Raw genomic sequence first — 11,148 nt, forward strand, 5'->3', positions numbered from 1 at the left:
CCATCCTGTGGGCTCACGGGCTGCCAGGAAAGATCAAGCCACAGCCCTGTGGGCATCTGGCCTCCTAGTCCTTTCCTACTACCTACCTGGCACTGAGGTGAGAACACAGGCATCCTGGTTCCCAGTCCTGTCCCAGCTCCCTCTTCTGTTCTCCCCTCCTTGTATGGTTACCAGTGTCTCTCTTTCACCTGCAGGGAGCATGGAGGAGTCTGAGCAGCTGTTGGATGTGGTGATTCTGCTGTGAGGGGCACCACTGAGACTGTAAGCTCTCTGTGAAAAGGGGGCTGTTTCCAAGACTTCACTGCAGCTCCCCTTCTAAGCACGACATCCCACTGCCCAGTGACTCTGGCTCAGCCATGGCCCGTCCACTGACAATCAGGGCAGTGGTGTTCCTCCACTGGGAAACAGGGAATCAAAGATTATTAATCGTCATAATAAAGCCAAAGTTCTTAGTGTCCTCCCAGCAGGGTGAGTATTTGGCTTGCTCTCATAACTCGCTACTGCTGTCAAGGGGATGGGCAGAATGCCTGGGTTCTCTCCCCATGTGTGTTTAGGGACCTGGATACCTCAGTTCTTACTCCTCTCTTGAGAGGAGTGACAGAACTTGAGGCTTAGGAGATGGAACAGGGTAGGAGCCAGTGCTCTCACACTTGCCCTGGCCCCATGCCTGTGGGACTTCAGTTCAGGTCTAGCATGGGGCAGTCACCTCTGTGGAATAGGAAGCACTTCATGCTTTCATGCAATGTGTTTGATTCCTTGTCTGGTGTTGCAACAGCTCCATCCATGCCTGGCAGGGGCCAAATCATGGTAAATACTATGAAGCCCTACACCCTGTCTAAGACATAGACTGGGAGATCCGGAGATCTGGGAGATCTGTAGTGTATAGCTGCTGTTCCCACTGTGCGTGTGGTTGTGTGAGGCAACTGGAGGAGCAGGGAGATCGGGGCCAACTGGTGGGTAAACTCAGCATCTAAGGCCAGTTACTGGGATCAAGCATGTGTGTGAGCATACATGCAAGCGTGCTCAAACCGGCTCATGAGGGATTGTATCTGTGCATGAGGCAGGCAGGGGAGTGGTGTCTGTACCATGAAGTGGCATTGGGGCTGCAGGCCTCAGGGGCTCATACAAACAGGTCTGTTAATACCACCTGTGTTTGCATGAGTGTTTCTGTCTGTATTGATTTGTGTGGCTGCCTGTGTGTATATGTTTATTTGTATTGTGTATGTGTTTGTATGCCTACTGGGAATGCATGCTCAGCCTTGCTAGTGGGTGGAGCTAGGGAAAGGGAGCTTGTGGCAGCCTGTCCACTATTGGGCTATTGGTTTCAGTAACCCCAAATAAAATAGTTAGAACTGACCATTCACTTCTAGCTATCTTGGAGTATTTAGGACATCAACCAAGCCATGCTTACCGCACAGAACTTTTTAGATGGACGGTGGTACATTTTGTCAACATTAGGCTTCCTATGTTTCACACCAACTTTGTCAATACTTTTTTTTGCCACAGCAGTTCAGAATCTGTGAAGATGGGCCCAATCTTAGACTAAGTGAAGAAAAGAAAAATGGTGTGGAATGCAGCAAGGATGACCCTGTGGTTTTACAGTCCTAAATTTACGGGAGGCAGGGGAAAGAAAAAACGACTAGAAGTCTTTAGTCTTTGTTGGTATTGCCTGCAATGTCATGCATGCTGGCAGCAGGAAGTATGGAAGCATTTACACACAAGCACAGCTCCCCCATTCATTTATTATGAAATGTAATTCCTACTGCAGTTACAGAAGGGCCTCACTGCTGCCTTTCTCATGACAGAAGCCAAGTACTAAGTAGGCCATGAAGACTGAGTTGCTCTTTTGCTCATAGTACAGAAGTTAAAAAAGGGTAAATGCAAATAAATGCAGTTTAGACACTTACCTGGACAAAGGTTAGTTGAGCGCCTCCACTCTTGAGTAATTCTGCCTTACTTCAGTCAGGAGATATTTGATTTCAGCTCACAGACATTAGTTCGTGTTATGCTCTTCCCAGCTGGATTAGTCTGCTCTTGTGCTGTAAAACAACCTCCCTTGTCTTACACTGTGTTGCTTGATTTTGCATCCAAGGCTTGCGCAAATCACTCCTGCTTGAAGCTAAATCTTCCTGAGGGACCTCCAGGATGGAGAAAGCTGTATGTCCAGTATGTTGCATGACTAGGAAGGCCAGTGTTGACTTACACCAATCATCTGAGTTCAAGAAATATTCAAGACAAGATCTCCTCCAGAAAAACACATTAATGAATGTCCAATACTGTAGAATACTGAGTCTGATGTCCACTTTAAAGTCTGGGTGATCAGGCTGGACTTAGAAACCTCAACCAGTTGGAGTGAGCGTCCTGTTCACCCGAGTCCAGGGTGCTGGCCACAGCTGACCTAAGGGGTGCAACTGATATGTTAGCTGTACAGAGAGCGTACATGCATGTATGTGTGTGTGCACACACGCCAGAAATCTTAGAATAGAAATTGCAAACCACCCGGTATATCCAGCCCACTTAGTAAATATATTTCAGATTCTATGTCATTGAATGCTGTTTTCTTCTTGTGACTATCTGACCCCTAAATCACCACATGACAACAACTCTGCATCCTCCCTTGTTAGTGCACCTGTGCTGGTTAACCTCCTGGTAGTATTTAGCATCTGTATTATGTTCTCATACCCATGTCAGTGTGTCTCAAGTTTTTGGCCCATCAGAGGCAGCTCCCCTTCCTGTTTCTCATCAGCTATAAATACAAGACTGGCTTGGTGAGTGGTAGTGAATCACAGGAGACAACACAGTACAACTCTGCATACAGAGGTATAGAAGACCTTTCTGTCTTTCTTCCATATGTCTCTTCAATAGAGAGACATAGGCCAGACCATCTATTTTCTAAAAGTCCATGTGTATAAGTACAGGTTTGTCCTCAGCCTCTTGTGCTAGAGCTGAAAGAAGCACTGGTTTTGTATAAAACTCAACCATTTTGGGAACACTGGTGAGAGACAGTGATGCGTTTCTTTGGGAGACCTTTACAAAAAAGTCCCCGAGAAGGGATAAACTCTAAAGCTTACTCTGTGATCATACTTCCAAGGAGTATGCCCAGCAATAACAGGTGGATGAAACATAGAGAATACTTTCCTGCTAAGCATACAAAAAATTTTTTGTCCTGTAATGAAATCCTGGAAGCATTCCTGTTTGTATTCACATGGGAGGGTTTCTAGTCTAGACTTCAGTGCAGACTATGTGTGTAGACATTTTTCTCTGTGCATTAATGTTCTATATGTATTTCCACCATTACAGGTGTCTTCTGACACTATCTGCCACACAGAATGTTCTTACTGGCCCTCATCTTACTGTAGCAGCCCTTTCACAGCACCACCAACATTGTGGATCTGCACTTGCCTAGTCTTGTAACATCCACACTATCTCTTGCTCTCGCCCAGCATGGAAAATGTCCAGCTCCCACACAGAAGGTGCCAGGATGTAATGCTGTTACTGGCCCTCACCTTCCCTTAGCAGTGCTTTTACAGCCATACCAACACCAGACCTCTGCACTTGCTTAGTCTCATAACAGCCGCAACAATGTCTTATTATATGAGTTACTTCCTTGTTCAAATGGAATCCATTGTATTAGTAAAAAGCCTTAGGCCACAAGATGTGAACTTTCACCTAGATACTGTTGAACTTATTACTGAACTCTTACTTAGTTACATGAGGGAAGCCCTGAAACTGGTGTAAATTAGAAAGGTACTATAGGCACATCCATCAGCAGAAGCTGCCTCCTCAAGAAAAGAAAAAGAATGCCCCCCCACACCGAGAGGGTGGAAGGATCCAGTGAGGAACAGGAGACTCCAGACCCAAATACTACTATTGGACCGAACCACCTTGTGAGGGGACGAGAACTTAGATTGTAAGGGTATAATTGCCCAGAGATTCTTTTATTTGGGGTCCCTCTCTGGAGGCACCTAGCTTGAGCTCTTCTTCAGTGCTGTACCACTTAATAACTTAATCTGGCATATGTCATGTCAGGGATTCTGCTCTGGGAAACCTGCTTCTGCTGCTTACATATTGTCAAAACCAAGGTCAGTTTGTGACTGAAATGCTCACCGCTGGGATTCGAGTCTCCAAGAGGTTGGTTTTTTCTCTTCTCCATGGAGGATCTGGAAAAGGATGGGGACAGAAGAGCAGAGACTGCCTGGATCTGCCTGATGCAGGGGCAGCAGGGGCTCATCATGTTATCTTCCTTCTCCAGCAAAAAACAATCTTGGGAGAGTGACCAAGTGTTCAGAGTTTGTGACTGCTGTGCTGACTTGGGCATTGGTAAGAGGCAAAAAGCATGATGCCCCTGTGCTGGGGTCAGAGGCCAGGCTAGGCCTTGTAGGGGTGGCTTAGGGTAGACTTCAGGAGGGCTGTTGTCACCACCATGATGGCCTCTCCTGCCCCAGGGCTTGGTGACTGTGCTGTTGACCTTCCTGTCTCCCGTCACAGCCTCCAGTGACAATTCAGAGCTTGCCAGCTCCAGCACTGCAAGCCATGCGGCATCGGGCCCATCCCATGGCTTCCTGGTGCCTGAGAGCAGCAGGCCCAGCACCATCACCCAGGCACCACTGGGGCCATCCTGCAGCTCCCCAGCACCTGGAAGAAGCAGCCACTCCAGTCACCATGGGCCAGACCAGATTCGATGCCATGCACGATTACAGCATCAGGCACAAAAAACATACAGCCAGTCTGGAAGATGCTGCTGATCAGTCATGTGTGAGCCCCAAGTGCTGGCAATAAAATACAATAAAGTTGGCTGCTCATCTCATCTACACTGGGAGATCCCACACTCACTAGTTGGTCATCTTCCTCTGCCTTTCTTAAGGGGTAGTGTTAGCGAATGGAACTGAGGGGTTGTCTTATCATCTGCCACAGTTAACAGTGCCATCTCCAGACCTTCTTCCTTATGGGCTAACCTCGGCCAGCTGCCCATCACCTTGGCTGTGTGCTTCAGGCATTGCTGGCCTTGGGAGGCTGCTGTTCAGTGTCACTCTGGAGCAGTGTTTTCCCTTGGTGGGATGTTCATACCCATCCCCCCTGAGCTCAGTCTGCATGTGCAGTCTCTGCCCCTTCCCCACTCCCCTGCAACAGCTCTTCCCCACGTCCTGGCACAGCTCTGCCATGGTACTCCCTGCCCCAGGGAGGGCAGCCTTGCCAAGGGTGCCCTGACTGGGCCCCAGCTACCTGGCCAGGGGGTGGTATTAGCGCAGCTGGGCTGGCAGTGAGGGTATTGATGAACCTGGGCCTCCAGGGCTTCTGGCTCCAACCTGTGTTCCTTGTCCTGACTGAGTTGGAGGGCCCAGCCTGAAGGCTGTTCCTGCTGCCATGGTGTTGCCTCAGCATCCAGGGTGCAGGCTCTGGGGCTGCTGTGCTTCACTGGGGCTTGGCAGTACTGCCAGTATTGGAGGGTGCTGTCTGGTCTGGGTGTAGGCACCCAGTTTGGGGTTGTTTCTGCATTTTCTTTCTGGACTTGAGGGACTGTTGGCAGGTTTAAGGTTGTGCCCCTGGGCTTGGGGGTGTTTGTGGGTTTGGAGTATGTCGACACGTTTTGGGGTGTGTGTCTGGGTCTGGTGGGTGCTGCCAATTTTAGGGGGAAACTTCAGGGTTTGGGCATGTTGTTCTGTCAGATGTGTGCTGCCAGGTGTGGGGTGTATCTGGATTTAGACAATGCTACCAGGTCTAAGGGTTATTTTTAGTTTGTGGGTTCTGCTGGGTTGAAAGCTGTTGAAAACAGTATCTGCTCCAGTGGAAACAAACTCTGTCCCTGAAGCAGAGCCAGCAGTGCATCTCATAAGGTGCTGGGCACCAGTGTGGTCATATGCACTCTGGCTGCTTGTTTCAGCAGCTCTGGTACCCAGCTGGCCAGCCTTGAGAAAAACAAGGGTTCGACCATCATATGTTTTTAGCTGGCCTTGTTTGAGGTGAAATCATGTCGCTCATGTTTAGAGCACTTTAAGACAGTACACACTGTGCTGTCTTGCTCTGCCTTGGTAGTAAATGACATGCTTCTGTTTACAGTTTAATTGCCTTATTCCTTCTGAATCTCTGATGCAGATCACTCAGGGCCATTGATCAGGGTTGATTTTTTGCTTTGTGCCTACTATTTTGCCTGGCAGTGCTGCAGGAGGGAAGACAGGCAGTGGTGCTCCACTGCTGGTTGCCAGCGTAGCCATGGAACAAAGAGGCTTTAGGAAACTTTCCCAAGTCTAGCTGAAGCTCAAGAGTTTTTCTGCCACTGGAGTTGCTATGACACTTACATCACTTGGCAAGTTCTCTAACTTTTATTGGGTTCACCTCAGTCTCTTACCTGAGGTTGTTGGCAAGCACTGAATTCATGCAGCCTGTGCTCTCGTTGAATCTTCTTGTTGCTTTTTTGTCATAAAGTGGTTTGTCAGACAACAACAAGGCTTCTAGTGATGGTTCGCTATCTGTATATTCAGAAATATGAGATGGATGTAAATTAACATTTTTAAGCTAGATGAACACAGCAACTTGAATTTATTATGTATGTCTTGGCACATGTCAGATCAGCTCTGATAGCATCCTCTGCCTTCTGGTGATACTGGGTATGATCATTAATATTTAGTTTTGTGCTAGTTTTTCCCCTGTAACCACTTCCAGTACTTCTTCCTGCCTTTGCTTTTGTCCCTATGAAACTGACAGCTGTTCTCTGGGTCTTTTGCTTGGTAGTCAATATATTATTTTGTAGTTTAGTTAATTTGCACTTCTCTGTTTTTTGCTCACTCCCTCTCTGTTTTGGATAGCTGAATAATGTAATAATCTGTTTAATAGAACCAGGTGCATGTTCATCTATTAAAGAATACAATGTAGGAGAGAAAGGCAGAAGTGTCTCATCAGGACACATGTAGAAATGCAAGATGATTGACAGTTTCTATTGTGTTTGGCAGTGGTGGTTGTTGTAGCCCTGTGCTAGCTCAGTGCTTCTAGCTGAAACTTGGTGTTAAGGTTGCCTGTGAGTTTTTTGCTTGGTTCTGCCCATGCCTTTGGTTGGTGTGGGATCTCCATGGTTGGCTGCAGTAGGGCTTAATGCCATATCTGTGAGGCTAATTTGTCTGTCTGGGAAAATTTTGAGCTGTTGGATACATGGGACTGAGTGCAGGGAAGGCATCTGTCTTTGGGCTCTTTTGTGATTTTGCTACCGCAAGGACGCTGACTACTTTTTCACTTATCCTTGTTGTTCAGTTGAGGTACATCAGCCTTCAAGAAAGGAAGAAGTCTAAAGGGACCATCCCTCCCAGAAAGTTTTGTTCTAGGTGTCTGTTTGTCTGATATTCACTGAAAACAGTTCTGGGCCCTCTCTGCTCTTGGTGAGCTAGGGTTGTGATGGGAGGAGGCAAAGTGTGTGATGTTACTTTGCCATGAGGTCTCCTGTCAACGTGCCTGGGAATATTCCATCTGCCCAGATGTTTTGTTTTCAGTATTTCTAATTTCTTTGCCTGGTGATGAATGATTTGAAAGCACTGAAATGGTAGTTTGTCAGAATGGGCTTGCTCTTCTTCCTCCCTTCCACCCTTCTCTCTGGACTTAACTCTTTGGTAGAGAGTCCAGTAGCAGTCAACTAGGCCTTGAAAATAACATTTGCCATATGAAAGCAACTTTTATGGTATGATATCCTGTCTTTCAAGGCCTGAATTCCTCACAGGGGAGCCCGCTGCAGACATTTCTCTGGCTGTCTCATGCTCTCCTAACCTCCTTCCACAAGTCCTTCTCCATGCTAGCTGATGATTAAGCTGGTTTGGTGAAGACACTCATGCCAACCAAAACTGATTCTTTAGTTCCACTTCTCTGTGTCTTCACATTCACCTAGAATAACTAGCAACTCTCACAGTAAAGGTTGAGCCTACTGGGGTCCCTCACAGACCTGCAGCATGACCTGTGTTTTTTCATGAATCCTTGAAAAACTTGGAGAACTTGCATGGGGTGGCAATGTTTGCTGTTGTTACGAAGCTATTTAGAGCAACGTAAACAGAGGATGGCTGGGAGAGAGCCACCTTGCTATAGCTACCATCATTCAAATAGTGGCTAATCCTAAACTGTGAAGCCATGCTACTTCAGGCCTCCATCCTCGGAGGTTTTCTAGGCTCCACTGGATGATGCCCCCAGCATCGTAGTTTGACATCCTCACTGGTGCTGCCTGGAGCTGGAGGACTGCAGGATGGGTGCCCCTCCTCCCCGCTCCTGGTACCCTTTCAACTTGAATGAACTTACGACCTTGTGATTTCCCTGCTCTTTTTTTCCACTCTGCTTCCCCCTGTCCCCGCATCCACCTAGATCTATTTCTTTTGTCTGCCTTTGGTCTTTCCCGAGGAAGACAGTGTGCATGATCTCCCAGATGCCCATGGGGCACGCACACGAGGCCTGCACAATTGAGGAGTGCTGCAAACTTTGTGCCTTGGCTTAGTGGAGGGCAGCAGCTCTGAGTGCTGAACAAAGGCAGCCCTTTTTTCCCTGGAATCTCCTCTGGCAGTAGTGGGGGCAGCATGCTTTGGGCAAGCTAAGAAAGGCGGCTGTGGAGGGAAGACCTTAGGGTGTGCAGCATGGCCGGACTGTTGTTAGTTTGCAATCCTGCAGGAGACCCTTTGGGAGGCCACTATCTGTCCACTACCAAGCTTCTGGGGTTTCTCCATGGCTCTGGTCCTTTCATGAAGCAACATCAGAACCTTGGCATGGCTGTCTTTGCAGGATATACCAGCTTTGCAAGAAGAGGAGGAGAAAGAGGAGGAGGAACACCAGGAAAAAGGGAGAAAAAGGAGGAATAGAAGGAAGATGAGGAGGAGGAAGAGAAAAGGCAAGAACAGGCACAGGAACAGTAGAAGGAAGAGGAGGAGGAATAGCAGGAGGAGGGACAGGAGGAACAGGATTAAAAAGAGGAAAATAAATGAGGAAAAGGTACAGGAGAACAGGAGGAGGAATAGGAGAAAGAAAAACAGGAGGAAGAACAGGAAAAGGGGGAACAGATGGAGCAACAGGCAAGGAGGAAAACAATGGAGAAGTGGAGGATGAACAGGAGGAGAAACTGCAGGAAGAAGAGAGAATTGACAAAGGAGGTAGAAGAAGATAACACAGGCCAGAACACAGAAGAAGAGAAGGCCACACAGGAAGTGAGAGAGAAGGCTTAAGAAAAAAAGGAGGAGACAGATGACATCATAGAAGAAGGAAACGACAATGGAGTTGGCAGAGGAGGGAAATGAAGAGAAGGAGGCAAGAGAGGATGTGCAGGAAGAAAAGAAGGGGGTGACAGAGGAGGGGACACTGGACGTGGAAGAAGAGAAGAAGGAGACAAGAGAGGAGGTTGAAGAAGAGAAGAACAAGGAGACACTGGAGGTGGAAGAAGAGAAGAAGCAAACAGCAGAGGAGGCAGAAAAGGAGAAGAAGGAGGAGACAGGGGAGGTGGAAGAAGAGAAGAAGGAGTTGATAGGAGCTGGAATAATAAAGAATGTGGCAGAAGAGGAGGAAGAAGAGGAGAAGGAGGCAATGGAAGAGACGACGAAAGAGGCAACAGAAGATGTGATGAAAGAAGTGACAGAAGAGGCGATGAAGTGGGTGACAGAAAATGGGATGAAAGAGGTGACGGAAGATGCCGTGAAAGAGGGGATGGAGGAGGCATCACAAGAGGCAATAGGAGGAGCAACAGAAGAGGCAATGGAAGGGGCAACAGGAAGGGGTGACAGAAGGGGCGACAAAAGAGGTGACAGAAGAGGCATTGAAAGAGGCACTGGAAAAGGAACAACAATAAAGGCAACAGAAGAAGTGACAGAAGGGGCAATGAAAGAAGTGACAGAAGGGGCAACGGAAGAAGTGACAGAAGGGGCAACGGAAGAATGGCAAAAAGGCAATGAAAGAGTCAATGGAAGAGTCAACAAAAGAGGTGAAGGAGAAGGTGATGGAAAAGGCAAAAGGAGTGGTGAGGGAAGTGAAGATGAAAGAGGGGAAAGAAGAGGTAAAGGCAGGGGTGATGCCAGGGCTGATGGAAGAAGTGACGGAGGAAGCAACAGAACAGGCAACAGAGGAGGCAACAGAGAAGGCAGTGGAACAGGCGATAGAGGAGGTGATGGAAGAGGTGACAGTAGGGGCCACAGCAGGGGAGACAATGGAGGAAAGGGAAGAGGTGATGGAATGATTGACAGACGAGGCAAGGGACATGGCAAGGCAAGGGGTGAGAGAAAATGTAAAGGAAGAGGGGAAGGACAAGGCAACAGATGGAGTGACGGAAGGGGTGACAGAAGAGGTGACAGACAAAGCAATGGCAGGGGCAACAGCAGGTGCGACAGCAGGGGTGACAAAAGGGGCAACGGAAGGGGCAAAGGAAGAGGAGAAGTACAGGGCAATGGAAGGAGTGACGGAGGCGGTGACAGAAGGCACATAGGACAAGGCAATGGCAGAGGTGACAGCGGAGGCAATGGAATGGGGGATGGAAGAGGTGATGGACAGGGCAAGGGAAGGGGAGAAGGAATGGGTGACAGAGAAGGTGACAGATGGGGTGATGGATGGGAAGAGGGAAGGGCCAAATAAGGGGGGATGGCAGGGGCGACCGGCAGGGGCAATAGTGGAGGCGATGGAAGACATGATAGACAGGGCAATGGAAGAGGGGACATAAGAGACAATGACAGGTGTGACGGCAGGGCTGACAGTGGCGGTGTTGGAGGGGGCAAAGGAAGGTGTGATGGAAAAGGTGATGGAAGGGGTAACAGAAAGTGCAACAGCAGGGGTGACAGTGGGGGCAACAGAAGAGGTGAAGGAAGAGAGGGAGAACGAGGCAAAGGAAGGGGCAATGGAAGAGGTGACAGCAGAGGTGATGGAAGAGGCAATGGATGAGGTGAGAGGAAAGGTGACAGAAAAGGCAAGAGAATGGGTGACAGAATGGGCAAGGGAAAAGGTGATAGAAGGGGCGCCGGAAGGGGCAAAGAAAGAGGGAGGGTAAGTACAAAGCAACAGACAGGGTGACAGAAGGGGCGATGGATAATGTGGTGAGAGGGGTGACAGTGAAGGCAACAGAAGAAGTGATGGAAGAGGTCATGGATGAGGTTATGGAAGGGACAATGTAAGAGGTGACAGGGCAACAGGAGATGCGATGGACAGGGCAATGGA

General features: G+C 48.5%; 1 protein-coding gene across 1 annotated transcript; it reads right to left on the minus strand.

Moving 5' to 3' along the window:
• Positions 1-298: 298 nt before the first annotated feature.
• LOC104628173 (vegetative cell wall protein gp1-like) lies at positions 299-10,655 on the minus strand. The gene is made up of 3 exons (XM_010296676.1): positions 10,298-10,655; positions 4,469-4,635; positions 299-397 (listed from the first exon to the last, which is right to left on the minus strand). The coding sequence occupies exons 1-3, from the start codon at positions 10,653-10,655 to the stop codon at positions 299-301; spliced, it is 624 nt and encodes a 207-aa protein (XP_010294978.1).
• Between the last annotated feature and the right edge of the window lie 493 nt (positions 10,656-11,148).

Source organism: Phaethon lepturus, unplaced genomic scaffold (assembly GCF_000687285.1).
Source record: "Phaethon lepturus isolate BGI_N335 unplaced genomic scaffold, ASM68728v1 scaffold3951, whole genome shotgun sequence".
In the NCBI taxonomy this organism is placed as follows: Eukaryota; Metazoa; Chordata; class Aves; order Phaethontiformes; family Phaethontidae; genus Phaethon; species Phaethon lepturus.